The sequence below is a fragment of the Sorex araneus genome, chromosome 4 (assembly GCF_027595985.1).
Source record: "Sorex araneus isolate mSorAra2 chromosome 4, mSorAra2.pri, whole genome shotgun sequence".
NCBI classification, from domain to species: domain Eukaryota; kingdom Metazoa; phylum Chordata; class Mammalia; order Eulipotyphla; family Soricidae; genus Sorex; species Sorex araneus.
Genome location: NC_073305.1, coordinates 157,106,275 through 157,130,272, shown reverse-complemented (window position 1 = coordinate 157,130,272; position 23,998 = coordinate 157,106,275). Strand labels below are relative to the sequence as shown.

The following is a 23,998-nucleotide window of genomic DNA, read 5'->3' as shown; positions in this document are numbered from 1 at the left end:
TTTAGGAAGAAACTTCTGGGTGGAGTGGAAGCCGAGAGATAGCACAGGGTTTAAGCCACTTACCCTGCACAAAACCAACCCCTTTCCATCCAGGGCACAGCATTTAGTTCCCTGAACACTGCCAGGAGTGACCCCTGAGCCACAGCCAGGTGTGACCCAAGTCCCCACCCCCATTTAAAAAATTTTTTAAAATGAACTTCTTAGAAAACTTCTGTCCTCTTTGTCCAATGCTATAGCTTAGCAAGTTATATTACTGTAAGAGATTTTTGTTCACCGGATCCTCATTTGACAGTTAAGTACTATATTTCTTGAACAGACTTATTTCCAAGAAATAATGTCTGCAGGGTGCAAGAGAATGTCTCAAATACACATTAGATTTCATTTCAATGTTCAGAGATGCTAGCAGAGAGACTAAATTCTAAAAAGAAGTCTTAGAACAATCATTGACACCCTTCTGAATGTGATCATACCCCTTTTGCTAATCTCTTACAGTTGCGAGTATTAATAAGCATTTCTGAAATGTTACCGTTTTTCTATTACTTTCTGAGAAAACTATATTTTGGCCAATAAAAGCTGTTTTTTTTTTTAATGAGCCAACCGAAAAAAAAAAATATAGATGTTCCATTTCTTTAATCCTGTATTCATTTAGGAATCAGGGTTTTCAGTTAGGCTTTATAATATGATAAAAATCAAAACTTTGTGGAATCGAATTTAAACATCTTAAAATTAAAACTTGAACCACTAGATGTTGGTAGAATTCCATTTTTGCACCCCCCCCCTTTTTCAGCTCTGTGGCACTTATAGTTATGACGACAATAAAGGCATGGTTTTTCTCTGGGAGAATGCTGGTGATTTTATTTTTTCCTTTCGTAACTTTTTAAATCCCGTTTGTCTTGGGTGTCCTTTATGTGACCACAAACGAAGGTGTTCCGTAGCTGTTGGCTCTTGCTATTCTGTCCTTGCCATGCCAGATGTTTGTTTCCGTGGGGGTTGCGGTAAAAACCTTATTGATTTTGTGTCCTTGGTTGCTTTTTGTTTCGCAGACACGCGCTCCCGAGTCCGAAGGGCCTTGCGCCGGAGCCAGTGATGCTGTCAAGGTTCTCCCCTTTTCCGTGTTCACACCACTGCTTGACATGCCTCACCACCCCCTCGCGTTGGCCCCGCTTTCCTTTCAGTCAGCCATCATAACCATCTGTGTGTTCTCCATGACCTGAGCCCACCATCAGTTAATCTTGGTTCTTTCATCGTTTTTTTTTTTTCTTTTTCTTTTTTTTTTTAATCTATTCACGTATATATATATTTTTTGGTTTGTTTTCCCTCGTCCATTTTTGTTTTGTTTGTTTGTTTCTTCTTTTTTGCACAGAGTTCACATGAGACTCTGAATGTAGTGGAGGAGAAGCAGCAGGCAGAGGTTGGGAAAGACGAAAGAGTAATCACAGAAGAAATGAACGGTAAAGAGCTATCAGCTGGGAGTGGTCCTGGGGAGATGCCCAAGGTGGAGCCTCTGACACAGAAAGACTCCACCTCCCTGTCTTCTGAGAGCAGCAGCAGCAGTGAGAGCGAGGAGGAAGATGTGGGAGAGTACCGGCCCCACCACCGAGTCACCGAGGGCACCATAAGGGAAGAGCAGGAGGAGGAGGAGGAAGAGGTGGAGGAAGAAGCCGGCCGAGCAGCCAAGGTAGTAGAGAGGGAGCAAGCAGTGCCAGAAGCCAGCCCAGGCAAACAAGCAGGGCCCAGTGTAATCACAGTAGAAACAGTGACCCAGGAAAATGTAGGGGAGCCCACGATGCCTGCTGAGAAGAGTGTAAACGAAGGCGCTATTAAGCAAGACATGAGCGAAGAAGCAGAGGAGGAGCAACATAAAGTTAACGGAGAGGTGGCTCATGTTGACATTGATGTTTTGCCACAGATTATTTGTTGTTCAGAGGTAAATGGGCATCCGGAACTGTTTCTCAGGTGGAGAGCGCCTGCCTTTCTTCTTCTCCTGTCCTCCCGACTTCTCCTGCGGCCTTTTCAGCTCGGTTCTGGTGTTGGCCTCCGGCAGAGGGGAGGACGGGACCGCGCTGCTCTGTAGATTGTTCTGCCAGCTCCGTTCCTGGTTCTCTCTCTAGCTTCTTCTCCCAACCGGATCTCCGGGTAGAGCAGACTTTGTACAGCCGCTACACCGTTTGTTGTATTCCTTCTCATTTCACGTTTGAGTTCTCCTGTGCATGTGTTGGCTGTTTTCATTTGTTCTCCCTTGGTTGCGCTACTGCCTTTTTGGGTGGGTTTCATCTGAAAATTGTGCGCGCAGTGTTGAAGAATGGTCACTGCGAGTGTGTCTGTTGCGGTGGCTGTGATTGTGTTTGAGTCTCTGGCTCATTCTCTCTCTCTCTCTCTCTCTCTTCAGTTTGAGACTTTTTGAAACGGCAGCAGACTCTGATTACCACAGTGCTCTGAGTTCAGCATCTGGCAGTGTGACGACAACAGTATTTCTTGAATACCACAGTGATTTCTGTGTTTAGATTCTAGGCATTGTAGGGGCTGGGTGAGAGCCTTCTCTGCCCTTTGAGGAAGCCAGGGACTAAACTGGCTAACAGGAGGATTCCCTTCTCCTCTGATTCTTTCCTACCATTAATTGTGGGTTATTTGCAAACTGATTTTAGGTTTTGTGAATTATCTACTTGGGGGAATGAATCCATTATTTTTTCTCTTCATAACACAAAGCACTTGCTCTCCTCTGAGAGTGTCTTGGTCCCGGAGTGCACTGTGTAAACTGAGTTAAAGTTATGCTGAGAAAGGTTTACAAACACCCATGTGCATGTTTCTTGATTCTGAAATTAAAGGTCCCAGTGTAGGGAGTATCTTGAAAGCCTAGAAAATCTTGAAATGATTTTGTTGAAATAATTAACTGTATTTTAATTGCTACTCTTATACTATTTCACTCCAGAGAAGGTGTGTTTTAAGAGTCTTTGAACACTCTGAACAATTTTCTGTATTTACGATGTAGTTATCTTTCTTTGAATTTGTATGCTAAGGAATTTTCTCTCGAAGAAAGTATTACATTGGATGAAGAGAAATGGTACAGAAGGTAGGGTGCTTGCTTTGCACATGACCAGCCAGGTTTGATTCCTGGCATCCTATATGGTCTCCTGAGCACTGCCAATAGTGTTCAGAGCACTCTGAGCACAGAGCCAAGAATAATCCCTGAGTACCACTGAGTGTGGCCCAAATCTCCCCCCAAAATAAAATAAAGTACTATAGGGTTTTAGTAATGTTTTAGTCTGGCATTTTATTAAAATATATATATATATACATATATATATATATATTCAGCAGACTACAATACTCATGGGCCATGGAGCTCATTAATGTTTTAATTTGTCCAAAGCATTACTGTAATGTTGGCAGAATAATTCTAACAACATTTTAATTTCAGTGATACAGAAAAAAATACAATTTTTAGTATAATCATATAACTTGGAAATATTTATACTTGAATGTACTCCTCCTTTGCAGTCAGGCAGAAAAGACTTTTTGAGGCAAAGAACAGATTTTAGTCTACCTGCCTGGTGTCAGTGAAAGGCAGTGAGCCTTTGCCCAAACTTTGTGGTCACTCAGACTGCAGAAAGAAAGGCAGGTCATCATGGAAGTTCACACTAGAAGCACAGCATAATATAAGGAAAGCTGTCCTAGCTTTTTTTTTGTATGCATATATACATGTATGCTATTTGAAGGAAGGCATTTTCTTTTGTGTCTTTTTCTCTTAGATTTCTTAACTCTCCTTTGTGCATGAGTGTGTGTTTGAATAGATTTCTTAAATTATTCTTGAAGGCTCCATGAAGCACTTTTGCCCCATCACCTCTAGAATTTATTTTTCCCTTCCTTTTCCACCTCAGCCACCAGTGGTAAAAACAGAGATGGTAACAATTTCTGATGCCTCACAAAGGACAGAAATCTCCACCAAGGAAGTCCCTATTGTCCAAACTGAGACCAAAACCATCACTTATGAGTCTCCACAGGTACAAAAAATGCTCTAGACTTGGCCTATTTGAGTTCTTTTTCATTCATTCTATTTCTGTTTGCATCCTATCTTCTTCTAGTTCACCTTGACTTTGGGAGAGCTTTTCATGATTCCACTTCGTGTATAACTATTTCAACAACAGCATTTCTGGCTGTGCTGCTGCTTAGATTGAGACAGAGCTTCCATCCAATTGATGACCCAGTAATTCTGAGGAGAAGCATGTGCTTGAACAGTTTAGGACAGGCAGTATCAATCTTGTCCATATTGTCGTAAGTCATTTCTGGCTTGATATATCCAGAGGTGTATCTTGCACACTTTATCAGATCTGGTGCCATTGTGGATTAGTAGAATTAAGTTTTCCCACCCTCCCAAATTCCATGAAGACAGACCTGATAAACTCTTGCTGACAACTGCACATTTCAGCACACATGTACAATTGTGCTTCTCCTTCATGTGGGATGATTTTATTAAGGTGCATGGTTGCTATCTTCATATCCATGTGATACTGAGTATTTAAATACTAGATTTGTGTGTTTAATTTTAGATGTTCAGACATGGGTTTGTAAACATTTGAAGTAGGTACTAGGATGTATAAACTTAAGAGTAACTGAAAAAAAGAGATAAAGAAAGGGTTGTTTTTTGTTGTTAAGAGTAACAAGCGTACCCATTGTTTCAAAATAAAATTTAGGTTTAGAACTGTGTACAAGTCTTTTCTCAACTGAGAAATGTTCTGTCCTTAGGTAGAAATGTACTGCAGTAGAGGGCTAGCTACTGCCCTGTCAAAATATGGCTTTAAAAAGTTCATTGTATGTGTGAAACATTCCTCAGAATTATTGTAGATATGCTTACATGTATGTGCACAGATTCACTATAAACAAGATATATTTCTTATAAGTAGTGACTTATTTCTTACTAGTGTGTACTTCCATGTCTCTACTATAGATAATTAGTGCATTTGTGAAGAAAGATATATTCCTGAGCTAAGCCCAACAAGAAATGTCCACTTATGTTAAAGTCAGAAAGTCTCTGGATATTTTTTTTTCTTTTAGTACCAGAAAAACAGGAGGTAAAAATGTTTGGTGATCTGAACACAAATTATTACACTCTTGGTTTACTTCATTTTTTTTCTCCTGTTAATATCTAGATCTTTCTTCCTTATTTAGTTATGAAACCAAGTAAGTCAGATTTTATTTTTATATATTCATGGGATTTCTGTATGAGACATAAAGAGTATATGTATGTACGTGTAATGAAATAAAATGTACCCATGTAGCTGCTCCCAACACAGAAGTTACTACAACAATATGGTACTTTAAAATATCTGCTAGAGAAAAGCTTGCAAGTTGACCTTCAGTTAATCCTCATCAGGTTTCATTGCTTAGTATTCTGAGGAAATGCGTATCTATTTTTACCCACCTGTGCTTTAAAAAACAAAACAGAACAAACAACAAACAAAAAACAGCAAACGCAGCACGTCTGGCCACTGTGGAAATGCCTCTGTCTCTTGATTTCTTTCTCTAGCTTTGTGAAGAGTTATTCATCGTATTGTCTCATGATGCTGTCGTTGACTTTCAGTTCCACCTTCTCTCCTTCTTCCTGTTTTTGGTCCCTCCTTCTGGGGTTGCTTCTCTATATGCATTTATTAGCCCTTAGACTTCACACTTTTTAAATAGCAGCCAGTCTCCTGGTCAATCAGTTATCACTGCAAACACGCAAGGATAGGCAGATAGCATCTTCTGCCAGCTGTGTAGTTTTGACGAAGCATTTCACTGGGGAGAGGGGTCTTCTGACAACATAATGGAAGTTAAGCATTGCTTTGTATTTTTCCCTTAATTGTCCAAAGATTGATGGCGGGGCTGGTGGTGACTCGGGCACGTTACTGACCGCACAAACCATCACATCTGACTCCGTGTCGACAACGACAACCACACACATCACCAAGGTAAAGCAACCCAGGGGAACTGTTAGGGAGAGGATGGTACATTGGATCTTCTCTGAATTTTCTTTGTTCCTGTACACACTTCAAAGTAATACACAGTGAAATAAAAATGCCTTCATTTAAAGTATCCAAGAAACTAGCTCTGCTGACAAACTTATCTTAGCCAAATTGCAATTTTGTAAAGTACAAGGGGGTAAAAATATGTTATGATGAGCAGAAAGAAAAAACATCATTGAGAATTTGCACATCAAAAATGTGGTCCCCCTCCCCCAGCCCCCCGGTTGATTCATAGGTTGGCACAGGGCATTTTCCCACATCATTCTCTAAATATTTAACGGCAGATGACCAGTGACTCTCAGAGTTGGTCTCTGGACCCCTCAACAGCAGTATTCCCCAAAAACCTTATTAGACGTTTGAAGACTGTGGCCTTACTGCAGATCTGCAGAAACCCCGTGAATATTTGTAAGAAGTCCTCTGGGTGATTTCAACGTGTTCTGGTACTTAAATCCAATTTCAAACCCCAGATTTATTTTGCAATATTTTCTTTTGCTACACGTTTGTTTAGTGCTCCAAGGTCTTAAATGTATATCCCCTATGCCTCCCTCGTCTTATATTTCAAGAGAAACTTTGTAAGTTAAAACATGCCACATAGAAATTGGTATTGGTGTTCATATTCAAGTGTACCTACAGTCATTAAGGCTCGTGATGCGCCCAGTGCCCTCACAGCCACCCCATTAGTGTGTCAGATACTTCGTGTGTAAATTTGTCCATGTTGGGAAAGTTGGGTTTATGCTTTCTCAGAGCTGTGTGGCATTGCCCACTGGACTTTGGGTGTCACAGCATGGTGACCTCACAGCCGTTACTGTACACCTGGCTCTGTCGTGTTGTTCTAAGCCAGTAGCTGTGACAGTTCACCAAAGAACTCCTGCCCTCAGGTCCCCTTATACAACCTTTGGTCAGCCGTGTTCCATGTCCACATCCACGGCCTTTTTTAAAATGATGCTAACCCAAATGAGCAAAATCATCAAATGGTTTTATTTGACAAGAATTAAGCTATCAGAACTATAATCTCAAGCCATTCCCCAAACTTCATCTCTTTACCTAAATTGTTAGAATTTCTTGTAACTACATAATCCAAAAGAATTGCTTCTTACCTCCCTTCTTTTTTGGCCAACTAGAGGAAAGAATTTCAGGAAATATCTAATGAGTGTTCCAGTGGAACTATTTGGATTAAATGGCACCTGTCCCCACTTAATCCTAGCTGAATTTTTATAAACTAATTTTAGTGTTGCTTTCAGTTAAGGGTACGTCTGGATGCTACAGATTTAACAGTAGGGTTCTCTACTGAGTGTAACATAGATCACCCATCTTCCCCACTTAACTCTGCATTGCCTCATGATGGTCCAGAAAACCCAGGTGTCCTCCATGTTATCGATATGTAAAACTTCTTTAGTGACTGCTATTCCCTCCTTTTCTTGTGACCTTTAGACTGTGAAAGGTGGAATATCTGAAACAAGAATTGAGAAACGCATCGTGATCACAGGAGATGCAGATATTGATCATGACGAGGTAAAGACCTTAACTTGTGGTTTTGAAAAAGAGTGATTGATCTTTTGTCATCGTATTATATCTTATGCCAGGCTGGACAGGTCCGCCTCTTCAGCACGCAAAAGATACTTCAGTGCCCAAATCTGGAAGCTTGTCTGTTCGGCCAGCCTATCCTTGAATTCTCATTAAGAACTTATCAGGTGTTGTTGGTTTTTTTTTAATAGCATTAAAAAAGAGTTATGTTGTTTACCTCTAAATGTTTTTCCCTATTACTATTTATAACATGTGGAAAAAGATCATTTTAGATCACTTAACCAAATAAAAATTTGCGTGTATTCAGGAAAAAGATTGTTTTTAACAAACTATGCTTCCACCATAAAATTAGGTCGAGTAGATTCATGTTTTTAAAAGCCACTGAGAAGTGGAATTTCTGGAAAATTCTGGAAAGTTTTGATGTCAGACTGCAGTCCCAAGTGATAACAAGAATTTTCATTTGGGTTCTTTCTGTGTGATTTCAACTCTGCTTTAAATAAGGTCATTTGTACACTATTTTCCTTTTAACACTGCTTGAAGAAATGGAAAGGAAAGATGTCCCATTGACTGGGAACAGGAACCCAGCACTGAACACTGTTGAACTCAGGAAAAAGGATTTCCGAGAGTAGAATTTCTTAAGAAAGTTTCACTGTTTATAGCCAAAGAGAAACAGATTTTCCCCTCTACACAAAGAGTCTTTCTCTATTTTTAAATAACATGAAATAACATTTCAGTGATGAAATGTTGCTCTGCCTGTATTTTGGCAGAGCAAAAGAGAGTCCTGGTAGGTAGGTAATTCGTGAACCTCATTACCATTGAGGGAATTACCTGTGTGAAACCAGAGGTTCAATTTCCCGAGGATCCACTGGTCCTCATATGTGATGACAGTCCCAGTAAACTCAACTCTATAGCCTAGGTGTATAGTAGACTGATCCAATCTAGATTTGTGTGATTAAACCCAATGGCAAGTATTCTGCTGTTCACATGACAAAAGCACCTTTGGTCATTACCCAGCATATATTACAACCTTTAAGAGACACGTAACTGCTCACTGGGTTTCCCTAACCTCAGAAGAGTGAACTGTTATTTTTATTTGCTGGGTCTCTCCCTCAACAAGATTGTATGAATTTCTATCATGGTTGATCTGATAGAAAGTAAAAACTAGGATCTATTCTCTATCCTTGTTTTTTCCATCTCCTCTCTCCACTAATCCCGAGCTCTTGACTTGCCTTGCTTTCTTTTTTTTTAAAAAAGTTTTCTATTTTTTGTCCTTTGGTTACAACAGGTTAATTACCAGCAAAAAGATTATTTAAGGGATAGAAGAAGACTGATTTGAGAAGCATCTAAGTGGGGAAAATATTATTGTATTAAAACATTGGCTCATATTTAAAATAAGACATACCGATGGGCCAAACATGTGACAGACAAGTAGACTGAATCCTCAGAGACAGAATCCCATCTGCTCACCTCAGATGTGTCAGACAGCAAGACACAGATCTGCGGTTGCTTCCTTATGTCCATTTCCTGTTGCAGAAACTGCACAGTGTCTGATGGACTTTGCTGCTTTATTCTCTGACTCGCCTTTCAGGTTTTCAAATGTTACTTCGGTTAAGGTTTCATTTTATGTGCGTATTTTTTGAGTGTCTTTTGTCTTCTTTTTTTTTTTAACCTGAAAACTCGGCTCTAACTAGTATTGCATTTGAAAAGCAAGTATTAAAATCACAGCCTGAAGTGTGAGTAGCAAACTAACACAGACTCCTAGTTCCTAAATTAATGGAAAAAAAATCCCAGTGATGCTCCTGCTTGAACTAATGCTATGAGGACGTACAGGTCATTTGTCTGATGTGCTTCATGAAGCCCATTGTAAACCGAGTCTGCAGAGGACCAAGTGAAGAGAACAATGATTTGACTTTCTCATGCTTAATTATTAGGTGGCATCAGCTTTTTGGAGTGCATTGAATTGTGGCTTTTGGTATGCTTTTGCACTTGAAGCTCACAATGAGTTCACTCGGACCTTAAATGCTATAATGAGATGACAGAGTTGTTGAAAATTAAAGGAGAGAAATCACTCTCCTGCCAAAAGCTCTCATGTCTCTGATAACCCTTGCAGTTCCTTACACGCATTAAAGGAAACATAATAGTGAAAGACAGAATTATTTTTTATTCTTTTGGTATAAAAATTTGAGAGGCATGCTCTTACAGAAACTTCGGTAGGCATTTGAACAGGTCCTAGAGTACTCTCAGCTCCGTACAGGGGAAAGAGGAAAGACAAACAACACTGCACTGCACTTGATCATTAGACCTTCCTCCCTCTTCCCTCCCTCCCTCCCTCCCTCCCTCCCTTCCTCCCTCCCTTCCTTCCTTCCTCCCTCCCTTCCTTCCTTCCTTCCTTCCTTCCTTCCCTTCCTTCCCTTCCTTCCTTCCTTCCTTCCTTCCTTCCTTCCTTCCTTCCTTCCTTCCTTCCCTCCCTCCCTCCTCCCTCCCTCCTTCCCTCCCTTCCTCCTTCCTTCCTTCCTTCCTTCCTTCCTTCCTTCCTTCCTTCCTTCCTTCCTTCCTTCCTTCCTCCCTCCCTTCCTCCCTTCCCTCCTCCCTCCCTCCTTCCCTCCCTCCCTCCCTCCCTCCCTCCCTTCCTTCCTTCCTCCCTCCCTCCCTCCCTCCCTCCCTCCCTCCCTTCCTTCCTTCCTTCCTTCCTTCCTTCCTTCCTTCCTTCCTTCCTTCCTTCCTTCCTTCCTTCCTCCCTCCTTTCCTTCCTTCCTCCCTCCCTTCCTTTCCTCCCTCCCTTCCTCCCTTCCTTGCTCCCTCCCTCCCCCTCCCTTCCTCCCTTCCTCTCTTCCTTCTTTCCTTCCTTCCTTCCTTCCTTCCTCCCTCCCTCCTTCCTTCCCTTCCTCCTTCCCTCCCTCCCCTCCCTCCCTTCCTCCCTTTTTTCCTCCCTTCCTCCCTTCCTCCCTTTGTCCTTCCCTCCCTTCCCACTCCCTCTCTCCCTCCCTCCCTCCCTCCCTCCCTTCCTTCCTTCCTTCCTTCCTTCCTTCCTTCCTTCCTTCCTTCCTTCCTTCCTCCTCTCTCCCTCCCTCCCTTTCCCTCCCTCCTTTTTTCCTGCCTTCCCTCAGTTCCTTTGTCCTCCTTCTGTTTTATTTTCTCTCTTCTTCCTTCCTTCCCTCCTTCCCTCCTCTCTCTGTAGGCCTGATACATGCAAGGCAAATATTCTACAAATGAACTGCCACTCAGGTCTTATATTTCTTTCTAATAAAGTAACTTCTCGATTTAGCTGTGAAGCCAGTTCTTTGCACATACTAATTTTTCTCATCATTATTCCTAAACAATAACAATTATTTGCATAGCTATTTACATTGTATTTGGCATTATGAGAAAGCTAGAAATGATTGAATATATTTGGACGTACATTAATATGCAAATATTATGCTATATTATATAAAGAACCTGAGCATAAGGGACTCCTTGAACTAATTTCCCCCCCACCCATCCCTACCACAGATATCAAGAAATGGCTATTACTGTGCAATAATTTTTCCACAATCTTAATTGTTGCTTAAATACATTAACATTTTATAGCATTTCATTTCATGTATGTATTATGGAACTAAAGGAGGAACTGATGGCAAATTAATTTCAGATGCGCTCGACGATGATTACGGCAGTTTTTGATTTGCCTAGTTTTCTGCTAATTAAACTATGTTTTACGTGGGGCCACCTCCCCCTGGGCATCATTTACATTTACTCCTTAGCAGTTGCGCTGGCTTAATGTGTCATGAACGTGCACTCCCATCATAACTTTTCCATTTCCAGTTTCGCTGCCTGAGACATGTAACATGCTAAGTTTCTTCCTCTGAACATATTCAAACATACACACATGCATACACACGTAATCTAGAGCTGCGCTTGCTGCACTTTATCACGCTTTCCCATTTGTGTTGCAGTTCACACAAGACGCCCTTCTCTGAGATAAGGCTCCTGCTTTTCTCCCTTCCTGACTCCTGCTTGCCATCCTTCCTGCTCCCCCCACTTGCTTCTGCTCAGATTGGTGGCTGGGATCCTGTCTGAATTCTCTTTTGTCCTGGTACAGGTTGGTCGCCAGAGTTGGTCTGCTAGTGAAAAATTTTAACACTTGAGTGTGTCTTCCAAGCTCCCGTATAAAATGTTTCCTGCGTATAGAAACAATTGTTGTTCTTGTTTCTCCTCCATCCAACCCTCCCTCTTTGGGTTTTTTTTTTTTTCCCTTTGGTGAATCCAGTCTGAGTTTCTCAAATGGAGTCTGAGTTTCATTCAGTAATTTTCCAGTGGGCATAAGTGATAGTACAAACCGGAAATGTCATTTCCCCTTAGGACATGAGAGAGCAATGTGCAAAAGAAGCACTGCATTTTCCAAATTCTCAGCTGCCATGTGAGATGTGGCCTTCTCTGCTCGGGAGGGATTTGGTTTTTGAGAAATCTTTCCTAGACTTTGAGTTTGTTTTTATCGTTTTTTTATTTAAACCCCAGACCTTGTCCAGGTATCTTTCCCCCTCTGAAAAACAGATGTGCTTCCTTTGCCCTGAGAGCCTTACACGGTTTGCATTCTGATAGAGCAGACCTTCCATCTGCCCCAGGAAGGTAACGATGAGCCAGTGGCACTGAGGCACCGAGGTCTGTCCTGCTTGCCAGTGGCAGGATGACCTTGGAAAGGATCCATTAGCCGTTCCTGGGGCTTCTTCGATGAATCTGGGGTCTGTGCTTTATAATCTAAAGATTCATCCCTCTCTATCTTGTGACTTTGCTGATTTTGTGTCCTCATTGTCACTGCTTGTTTTCATTGCCCAATGCCCTAGAAATTTCTAGGTAATTTTTCAGACATTTGAGCTTAAATAATTACTGAACGCTTGGATTGCAGAGACAGATAGGGCCTGTTTTTTTTTTTTTTCTTGTGCCTTGGGATTCTAAGCAATTGAGGAAATAAATAGCAAGTATTGCTTGAGTGTATTGATTAGGCACTATGCCGGATGCTTTTCATTGTCCCTTCAGTCCATGCAGTGAACCTTAAAATGATCTTCACAATCTTAACATTAGTCTCGGGTTATGGGGGAGATTTCTAAGTAGATCAGAAATTGAGTCCTCCGAGTCCAGGCTGGCATTCAGAGTTGGCAGGGCTTTTTTTTTTTTTTTTTTTTTTTGCAGTTACCATTATTTAGAAAGGGGCTGGAGAAGGGAGATACTTGGGAGAATTGAGGAATGCATACTCTGAAAGGAACTGTGGGCCCGTTTCAAATCTCCCTGCTTCCCTCAAATAAAGAAATAAAGTCATCTTAGACAGGGACCAAATTCATGAGAATGAATCCGCCTGTGTCTTCCCAAGAAACTGTGTGTTCCTCAGCTCACAGTGCTCTCTCCTGCCCCCTGCAGGCGCTGGCCCAGGCCATCAGGGAAGCTCGAGAGCAGCACCCTGACATGTCAGTCACCAGAGTGGTGGTGCACAAAGAAACGGAGTTGGAGGAAGGGGATGACTAAGAGGTAAGAGCGTCCACGTGATCCAGAACCTTTCTTAGGACTGTTCTATGTTCCTGAACCTGCCACTGGAAGTGAAAGACTCTTTGTCCACACCTTGATGTTTAGTTTGGGACAGGCAATGCATGTGTATTGTCTGCTTGGAGAGGTCCAGAAAATAGTCTAGAGCCTGTGGGTCTAGAAGGGTCTGTGCGCAGAAGAGGGGAGTCATGAAAATCACCAGAAAAGTCATCGATTGATAAAGCCTTTATTGTGAATACTGCTACCTAGGGCCGTGTCGGAGTCCTGAGAAGCAGAGAGAGAGGAGGGGGGCCCAGATGGTGGAAAAAAATGAGGGGAGCAGGGAGAAAAGGCTGTCAGAGAAAAGATAATTTGAAGAGGATTACCAACTATTCAATTTTGTGGGGAAATTGAGGCAAAGTATCCTGTAGAATGGTTGGTATAGAAATCATCTTGGGGACGTTATCAATACTGTGTCAGTCCAGTATTTGGGATCAAGCCCTGCAGCAGGTCGGAAAAAATAAGAGAGTTGCAAGAAGCCGAAAATGTAGTAAGAGGGTCTTTGACTTCTCTGTCATCTCAGCCTGTCTGCTTCTGCAGAGATGGAGAGCACTGCGTGGGGACTTAGTGTCCCGAGATTCAGAGCCACCCTTGCTGACCTGGTGACTCGGCTCACCTGCCTGGGGACCTTTTGGTTATGCCTTGGATTCCCAACTCCAGCCCACAATAAGTTACTCTAAATTCATGATGTTGTCTTCTGTCTTTTGTGTGTCCGCATATACCCCGCATCTAAACAGTATTTTTGCAAACCAGCATCTTAAAGCCAGACGGATGTTCATGGTTTCCAAATGAACTCGAACACGGAACAGAAAATCAGCATTATCTATCCAGCTGAATTTACAGGAGAGAAAAGTGTGTTGGCTGAAGGGATGCTAGCTGTTTATGAGCTTCTCATTTCCACGTGGTCTCCGACAGAACCCCAGCCTGTTGAGTTCCAGACCGAGATATTCAGTTCAGGCACCAGCAGTTTTTTTTTTTTTTTCAGGCATATGACGTGTGTCACATTCTTAATTTATTCTGTGTGCCTACTTGGTCTAGTTTCCTATCTAAATTAGCAACTCCGTTTTCAATAAATTACTCAAGTGTAAAATGAAGACTTGATGCATAGAAATAAAAAGCCAGTCTGAATTTTAGGCATAACCAGTTTCCATTGTGAAATGCTGTGGAATGTTCTAATTTAATATTTATGTTTATATACCTAGTGGATGTTATATCTACGAGTTAGTTACAGTGTACTGGAACTACTCAGTGTTTGAGGCAGTGGGTGTCTGCTGATGTGAATACATTAACACGCTTTAAACTAAAGTTTAAACAGTATTTATGCAAACCAACATCCCCTTACTCTTGGACAAAATCACTATAGTCTGTTGTTGGTTTTTTTTTTTTTCCCCAAGTGATAGTAGAGTGGTAGAGTTCTTGCCTCTTCTGCAACTAACCCAGTTTGATCCCTGGAATGCCAAAAGGTCCCCCAAACTTGTCTGGAGTGATAACTGAGCACAAAGCCAGGAGTAAGCCCTGAGCATAGCCAAAAAACAAACAAAACCCTTTGTGTGAATTACAGCTTTTGAACTGTATCACAGTTTAAGTCATAATTGTGTCCATTGACATTTATCATCTTACAGATTAAATAGTTTTCTATAAAGTACTAGGTTAAAAAATGACTTTGTGAAATAAACTTGCCTGAAATGACTGTACGTACACTGCATTATTTCAACAGCACGACCCTGGAAAAGGAAACTGAGCAAGAGTGTACAAAAGTCAGTGATGCCACCAACCTCTTTCCAATAAGTATCGGAAAGTTATGCTGTCCAAAATGCAATTTCCTAAAGTTCTAATTTCACCTACAAGCTTGAATTTTATGACTGGCAATAAATGCTGTCAAATTGCTTTCCTTGAAGTGACAGACTTCCCCACATTTTCAAGAAAATGCCTGCCAAATATCCAAATTGAATAATATAGTTTGTTTCTCAGTAATTCTCTCAAGTAAAAAGGCATTTTATGGAAAAAAAAAGTGTCTTTAATTCACCATTCATGCACCATGTAAAATTTTTCCCTTGACACCCATGATGGCAAGAGTTTTCATTGCACAAAATATTAAGAAGACGGTAGGAAGTAAGAGTATTGATTTTTTTTTCCCTGTTTCATCAAGGACTTTCAATTTATTTCACTGGATATGTGGTGGTGAATGCAGTAACTTCTAGCACTATGTATTACTACTGTCTTGATCTGAGCGAAGATGCCAGCAGGTTCACTCATCTTGGTTGTTGCACCACCAGAGAAGATGTCAGCACTCTGAAAAGGGAAAATATTTTAGTGTGGTTATGAAATATCTTTGACTCCATGATCCCTTGAAGGAATTCTGGTCACCCCAGAATATGCAGACCAGACTTTGAGGAATTGTGGATCTAAATTATAATGGAAACTTTGTTTAAAAATTAAATCAAGTATGAAGATGGAAAGCCAGAGAAGAATAAAATGAAGTTTAGCATTGGAAATACCGAGAATCCATAAGCTATTATCCTTAAGGTCACAATTTGCACTTGCACACACTGACAGCATTTTCGCTTAGAAAATGAAATCCAAAAAATTTTATTCATATTTTAAATATCTGGCTATGTTGCTGTGCTATGATAATTGAATATTTGCATATCTAAAGAAATGTTTTCATATATTTTAATGATTTGGATAAGCCATGTTTTAATTTTTAATTTATTTTTATTAGTAAAACATTTGGGGGCCAGAGCGGTACAGCAGTAGAGTGTTTGCTTTCCTTACATGTAGCCGACCAAGATTTGATTCCTAGTGTGTCCCATATGGTCCCCCGAGCCTGTCAGGAGTAACTCCTGAGTGCAGAGCCAGGAGTAATGCCCTGCGCACCGCTGCGTATGGCCCAACTCTTCCCGCTACTCACCCAAAGAGAGAGAGAGTTGAGGTAACATGATTATAATTGTGTTAATATTCATGGTTCTGCTGAACAAAGTTGCTGCACCTCCCGCCACCAGTGCCAGAGCCTCCCCTCTGTCCTTACGTCCACTCTAGCCCACTTCTTCCTTCCTTCCTTCCCTTCTGCAAGCAAAATCCAAGGTGGAAACCTCCTATTTTACATTTTGTTGAGACTCCCCTCTCGTGACTTCTTGAACACTTTCCAGGCAGGGTTTCTAATGATGAGTGTCAAGTACTTCCCTTTTGTCATTGGAGACTGAGAAGTAGTGTTCTGGATGTCTGGGGGTCCCACTGAGTGTTCCAGCTCAGCCCACTGGGCAGCGGTACAGTGCGGGGCCCAAGATACAGTGCTGCCCGGACCTTGGGGTGCAGGGGCTGCCTCGTCCATCCTAGGGGTGCTGGGGGCCACCAGAACTATATCTGGCAATACTTAGAGGGACCATGTGATGGTGAGAATTGAACCCAAGACTGGCATACGCTAAGTGTGTACCCTAACCATTGTACTATCTCCTTTCCCTGCAAATGTCTTTTCAAGGTGTGCATTTGGTTTTCATTTACTCAGTTTTTGGAATAGAGCATGTTCAGGATTGAGAGTCCAGTACATGAGCTTCTTGTCTATAAAAGAGTGTGGGGTTGTACTTTCTGATGAGGTGTAGAAGTCTGCTTCAACTTCACTGACTGTCCACTACTCCTCATGTGTACAGAGAAAGATACATGCAAAACTCTCTGAGCTCTTGAGGCTGGTGACATAGCACAGCAGATAGGGCCCTTGCCTTGCATGCAGCGGGCCCTGATTCAAGCAGTGACACCACATGTGCTCCAAGGGAGTTATCCCTGAGTACAGAGCCAGGAGTAAGCCCTGAGCACTGTTGATTATCGTCTGAAAAACTGCACTGTCTGTAGCACTATTGTCCCGTTGTTCATCGATTTACTCAAGCCGGCACCAGTAACGTCTCCATTGTGAGACTTGTTACTGTTTTTGGTAATCGAATACGCCACAGCTAGCTTGCCGGGCTCTCCAAGAGGGACAGAGGAATTGAACCCAGGTCAGCCATGTGCAAGGCAAATGCCCTACCCCTTGTGCTAAAAACCCTCTGTGCTAAAACAATGACAAAAATTTTTAAACTGAAAAAGAAGAAAAAAACCCTCTCTCAACTCTGAGTATTTACAGTAGATTAGGCAGTATCGTATACCCATGAAGAGTGTGAACCCAGAATTAGACATCCGGTTGGATAAAAACAGTCACACTGGAATCCATAGTGGCCAAAGGCAGCAAGGGGTGGGACAATAGATGAGGAAACTTGACTCTAGTATTTAGAATTGTTCAGTGACATTGTTTAAGCTCGATTGGGAAATAAAGCATGGAAAACGTTTTGTTGCAGACAGAGTTCCAGTACATCAAGCGTAATTTATATACTTAACTGTCATTCTTTTCCAAACTGAATTGTACAAAGTGAAACAGGTGGAATTCATGTCAGTACTTAATGCCTATCCATCTGTACAATCATGTCCAGATTTACATAATTATGAAGGAGAATTTAAGCTTTAAAAGTCAAGAACATTCTAGGGGACAGAGAGATAGTACAGGAGGTAAGACACTTGCCTTGCAGATCACCAGCTCCAGTTCGATCTCTGGCCCATCTGGGGGCCCCCTCCCCGTCCTGCCTCACCAGCACTGCCGGGGATCTCTCGAACACACCCGGCCCAGAGCCCTACCACCAGCACCAAGTGCTCCTGAAACTTTACAGTTTACATGGCAGTCGTGATTGTGCCAACTTTTACTTGAAATATGAGACAAATAATTTAGTTCAGAATTGTAGCCTATTAAAAATGAACAATTATTTTTTTCCTCATAGCTACATGCTAGAACAGGAAACATGTAAGAGTCTGAACATGATGTGTATTAGCATTCATGATTACATATTTTCTGCTTTTAGGCTGAAAAACTAGATGTTTACTACTTGTGAATCTGTGTTCACAAGAAACAATTTTAAAAAATACATATTTGTATAAACAAAAACCTTTATTTTTTAAAATTTAAGTTTATTTTATTAGTGAATCACTGTGAGACAAAGTTACAGACTTACAGGTTTTCATGCTTACGTTTCAGTCATACAATGATCGAGTGCCCATCCCTCCACCAGTACCCATTTTCCACCACCAATGGTCCCAGCATCCCTCCCACCACCCCCACCCTGTCCCCTTCACCCCACCCTGCCTCTGTGGCAGGGCATTCCCATTTGCTCGCTCTCTCTTTTTGGGTTAAACAAAAACCTTTACAAGAAATTATTCCTCATTTATCTACAATAAGAAACAGGATGTTTTGAAGCACTGAATATCTGATTTACACTGGATTTTTATTGCTTTTTAAAGAATCGGGAAAATGCATTTAACATTAAAATGGTAATAAATGTAATTTTCTTTGTTTCTGATAGCTATTTATAATCCTAAGAGCACATTAAGTTTGTCTATTTGTAGTACTTATTACCAGAATTGGTTTATTTTTCTTTCTAGTGGTTTGCTTGCAACTAAATGAAAGCAAATGATATTTGAGTTGACATGTAACTCTTCGTTACATATATTTTATTTAATAAATGTTGAAGCATTTTGAAGTCAGGATCTCTTCCATTTCTTTAATGCTTCAAGATTCCTGTGGTTCACTAATGACTTTGAAACAAATTTAATTTCAGCTTTCTTTAACAATCGAAATTTTTTACTTTTGGTGGGAGAAAAAAATTAGATTCAATGAAATAGAATTATATGTAGTCCTAGGGGAAATGGAGCATGGAATGATAGCTCTCGTTGTTCTGTAGGTTTCTGGGTACTGGTCATGTCGGGAACACGTTCTCTGTAATAGAAGCTAGGCACAGTAAACAGGCAAATGAGGCACACTCAACAAGCCAAGAAAACAGAGCTCCCCGTTCGCTCTTCAGAACAAGAATAGATACTGACAGTCACAGATAACTCCCGAGTATAATTTGCTTGGTAGTTTGATCCATTTTCTTACCATCCCCCACATTTCTTTTCATAATTACCAACCTATAAAAAGAACACTTTTGTGTTTCGTCCATTGATTTTTCCCTGTGTGTAATCTAGTAGAAGTACTAATGAGCAATGAAATAGCCTCAGGCAGACAGCGGGGACGGAAACAATGAATTTGATTAATCAATCTGTCCAGAATAATCAAGAGACTATAATAATATCTGGGATAAATCTAAATAGTGGAAAGTTTGTTCATTAAAACATGACTTAGTTTTATCTAAACAAAAGAGTGTACATTTTAATTGATTTGCGGGGCCAGTTTCTCTTGAAAAGGACATAATTACTCTCTCCACAATCCCCTGTAATTACCTACCATCTCCCAAAACTTCCAGCCAAACCTGAAATAGAAGTAGTTGACTCTCTATTACTTTTCTCATTTTCTCATTTCAGAAATAACTTATCTTCCATGTTATTTGCCCATCTTCCTGACCACTCTTATTATTGCCTTTTCGCCTACTTACCTACCTATGATAGTTGGCTTTTTCTTGTGTTTTTTAGTATTTACATGAGACTGGTTTCATCAATTGATTTTATTTATTTTTTTTTTAGTGTTCACTTGCAAGTCTACTGTCTTGGTCCCAAGACATTTCATTTCTTCCATGCTAGAAAGTACACAGGTTAAGACATTCTTGCCTTATACTCAAGCCAACCTCAATTTGATTCATGGTACTACTCATGGTTTCCTGAGTACCACCAGGAGTAAGCTCTGAGCAAAAGCCAGTATTAAGTTCTAAACATTGCCCGTATATAGTCCAGTGCCGCCTGCACCCCCCCCCCGCCCACACACACACACAATGAAAAAATCTTTCTTCTGCTTCCCCCAACTCTGTTCTAAGCCTGTCATTCTCTGTTTATTTCCTGTGGGTTTTGTTGGGGTTGGCTTTGGTTTCTGTTTTGCTTTGTTTTAGGGCCACACCTGGGGTTGCTCAGGACTTCTGGTGGTTCTGTTCTCCAGCATCACTCCTGGCGGGGCTCAGAGCACCATATCAGGTGTTGAGGATTGAACCCACATCATTCACGTGCCTGGCAAGCACCCTACCTGCTGTACTATCTCTCCAGCCCATTTTTATTTCTTAGACCCCAAACTCCACTGTCCTCTGCAGTACTCCTTCCTAGCTACCACCTTCTGATTCTCCTCCCTCTCCCACGAAAATTCTGAAGCAGCCCCTGAGTGTGAGTCCTTGCTATCTAGCATATTCCATCTAACATATTCCATCTTCCTTTTACTTCCTTGAACGACAGTGGCCTCCTGACTGCTGTTTTTGTTCTCTACACCTCTCTACCTCTCAACTATTTACCACACTACAGCTGCAGCATCATTTTCAACACACAGATCAGCCCTTCCTCAAAACCAAAGGAGAGTCAAACCCAGTGCTCTCTCCTGGGCAGCCAGTACCCTGTAGGAAATTGTCACCTACCAGCTCTGACATGTCACCCACCTTGGACAGTGCTCTGGGTCATTGCAATCATCAGACAAGTTGATTGCTTCTGTCCGAGTACTCTCTCTGGATTCATTTTGGTGGGCTTCAGGTTGGTAGAGTCTGTTATTTCAGATTCACGCTTTTCAGTGCGGAGCGAAAGACTGGATCTAGTATTGTTTCTTTATGTTCCATTCTTTCCCACGGAAGTCCATTAGGAACATTCATTTCTTCATCCTGTATCTCGCCTCCTTTCTTCATTACTTCAGTAGCCTGAACACCCACTTCACTATGTGTGTCTTCACTCAGCTGTGCTCCCTGAAGCACGCTTTCTAGTTTTTAGTTTAGTTTTGTTTTGTTTTTTACATTTGTGGGAAGCCTCCCAAGCAGGAAGCCTGGAGACCCACTCAAGGCAATATTTGATTTAACCTGGCCAAGTGGTTTGGTGGCTGGCCTGTGGTGCTGGGGCTACGAAGTCACACACCCAGCAGTGCTCCAGGGATTCGAGGGCTGCTCATGACTGCAGGGGAGACCTCTGGTTCCTGTACATGTGAGGCTTATGCCCTTGAACATTTCAGCTGTCTTCCTGGCCCCTTAAGTTTAGTTTCCATTATAAAAACAGGCATGCATATGTTTTGTGTGTGTGTGTTTATATATGTATACATATATAGAAACTTATGTATATATAGCCTTATGTTTTTTGCTTATGTATAATCTTATGTATATGTAGATGCATGAAATTCTTATACATTTGAAAAAATAGTTACATTACCTTAGATTTTATCCAAGATGAAATCTAAGATTTTATATAATCTTAGTTGCTAATGTTGATTCTCCTGGCTTATTAGAAGCATTTTCATAATTTCATTGTTCTGAATTGTTCTTATGCATTGATGAATAATTTCAATTATGCAGATAATTTTACATTATTTTAATTGTTTAAATTATTTTTGTCATATAAATTATTTTAAAGGAAGCAAAGCCAATAAGGGTTTAGAATTAATGAAGTAAAAATCGACTTTGTTTTCCCTTCTGCACTGAACCAAGCTTTAAAACTCACGATGATTTCTCCTCTTTAGGTTTTTACTATATAAATTGACTGTTTCATTATTAAATTCATTGTGTGTTGTGTGTGTGTTCTTATTTCCATTTGTTTCTAATGTGCTTGTCAAATCTTCAGACAATGTAAGACTCAAGATGGAACCAAGGGACTCCTGTGTTTTCTGATAAGCATCATTTATACTACACTATAAATTATAGAAATGGGCAGAGAGTAACTATTAGTTTCAAGTATAAAGAGTGTTAATCTTTCATTATCTGGAATTGGAATATTTAAGTCTTGTGTCCTTTTTTCTCTCCTAGAAATTTTCAATTTTTAAACAGCATTCGACTTTATGACACTGAAGAATTTTGATCATTCCAAGTCTTAATGCCACACCACTACTCCAGAGAATATATCCTACGACTGGTAACAATGACCAGAAGCCTGAAGAATTAAAATGCCAACACCAAACCTTACCTTAACAGCTCTGGTCGATACTGTTCCCTTGCATTTAATATATTATTTTGTTTTATAACCACTTTTAAATATTTAGTTCTGTTTTTTGGTTAGAGTCTTAGTTTTGTTTCCTGGTTAATTTTGTACAAGTACCTGCTTTTTATGACATTTTGAACAAATGATAGTGAACAAAGCCAGCCCAAGCTGGTAGGGTGCTGTTCACTTGAACGGGTGCTGTTGTGCTGAAAGGAAACGGACTAATTTAGATAGTAGCTTTCCTTTTTTCCAAATTCTTCCCATTGAATTCTTACAGTTAATATTGACAGTTTTCTGATTACAGTAAGTATGCTGTACGAGAAACTATTAATACAGATTAAAAGCATTTCTTACATCTTGAAATTTTTCTAATGTTTTGAGAATTTTATGGGGGATATTTTTTGTATCAAACCCTTTGGACCTTCCAGTCCTATGGCTTTTTACTTTGAGTAGAAAGTCAGATACTCTCTGTACTGGAAAAGTGAGGAAGTTGACTGACCAGGCACTGTGCTGAGAGACCCTGTCCCACCACGGTGCCAATGCTTCTCGGACACATGCTCTTCAGCAGCATTCCAGAAACAGGAGGGAAGAAGAGACAATGAATCATTCTTCCCTCCTATTCCGATAATTTCAGGCAGCTCGAAACCTTAGTGCTTTCTCTCTTAACGTGTCCAAATTTCAATACTTTCCATATTTGAGCACTTGTGTAGGACATTCGCTTTGTATTAATTCTCTTTTGTCTATGTGTACAACTGACCTTTTGTTATTGAGCAGGTGTATCTCTTTCAAATAGTTTGATGACTCGCGCAGGCTCGAGGACCCCAGGGAGAGGAGGAGTAAGGGCTGTGGTGGTTTTGGGATGGTTCTAAGAAAACTATCTGCCGTGGAAAGCTGGAACCAGAGACCTGATAGGGATTTATTAACTGCACCAAACCCTTTTTCTTCTGCTTTTGTCCCTATGTATAGTTACCATGCTAGATTAGATTTATAGCAGCTTTAAGTTGTATTAAATGATATTCTACTTTCTGTAATACGGTTATAAAATAAAGTTTGTTTATTCTCTACACTTGTTGCTTTTTTTTTTAAAGGGGGTTCAAACAAACTTGTGGTATTTTCGGTCAGGAGTTTTCCTACCTTAGGAATATATACATTGCTATATATAATATGTGGTGTGTATATGTACACACACACAAACAGCATCTCCAATTTCGAATGACTAAAGCAGTGCTGGAAGTCTGCATCTCATGTACAGAACGCCAGATTCCTTCCTTCTGCCTGGTTATATAACCCACCGCAGAATTTACAGATTCTCCAAGGAATGTGTGCACTTGTTTTCTTTGTGTTTTTCACATTCTGTCTCAGGAAATGCTGTAGTTGAACTCAGTGAATCCCCTGCCTGCTTGGTGGTTTGCTTTGCCATCTCCTGAGCAGACTGTGCTCAGCTGAGAATGTGCGTCCCAGTCTACTCAAAGTGCACCAATATGACAACTGGGAGAAGACACATCAGGCCAAGTGCTTCATTTCCTTTTAAACATTTAAAGTATTTGAAAGCAAATGACCAACAGGGGATATATCTTTTTAAAGCCGACATACAGACTTTTTTATCTTATTTTAAATGAGATTTTAAAAACTCATTTGTGTTACTTTTGCAGGGGATAGAGTCCTACTTAATTCTTACCTTGTGAAAGATCTCATTTTCTCTAGAATGACTCCAAAAATAACTCCTAGGAGCCAGAGAGAGCTTAGAGCGAGAAGGTGGTTTGATCCCTGCCACTACGTAAGTTCTCCAAGCACAGCCTGGCCTAATTCCTGAATACAGAGAGGAATAAATTACAGCACAGCCAGGTGTGGCCCCGCTGCCAACCCCCAGCCACTTCCAACCTTCAGTTCCCCTCCATCCCACTCCAAAAATTCTCAGAAAAAAAGTGTCTCAGCACACCAAGCCTGGAAATATTATGGAACCAAATGTGATTTTGTAAGTA

At 40.8% G+C, this 23,998-nt stretch overlaps 1 protein-coding gene across 22 annotated transcripts in view; it reads left to right on the top strand.

Moving 5' to 3' along the window:
* The window catches only part of EPB41L2 (erythrocyte membrane protein band 4.1 like 2), a 220,350-nt gene extending 197,268 nt beyond the window's left edge, over positions 1 to 23,082 (top strand). For 5 of the 22 annotated variants that reach the window (XM_055134225.1, XM_055134224.1, XM_055134220.1 and 2 more), the window contains 7 exons: positions 1,044 to 1,097; positions 1,364 to 1,927; positions 3,879 to 4,001; positions 5,847 to 5,945; positions 7,431 to 7,511; positions 12,918 to 13,025; positions 21,845 to 23,082. In XM_055134225.1, the coding sequence (XP_054990200.1) occupies positions 1,044 to 1,097; positions 1,364 to 1,927; positions 3,879 to 4,001; positions 5,847 to 5,945; positions 7,431 to 7,511; positions 12,918 to 13,022 (1,026 nt within the window). In that variant the 3' untranslated portion in view covers positions 13,023 to 13,025; positions 21,845 to 23,082. Of the gene's footprint in view, positions 1 to 1,043; positions 1,098 to 1,363; positions 1,928 to 3,878; positions 4,002 to 5,846; positions 5,946 to 7,430; positions 7,512 to 11,458; positions 11,605 to 12,917; positions 13,026 to 20,306; positions 20,595 to 21,844 lie in introns of those variants that run through there. The other 17 variants (XM_055134229.1, XM_055134226.1, XM_055134232.1 and 14 more) reach the window with 14 other exon arrangements.
* Positions 23,083 to 23,998: the final 916 nt, after the last annotated feature.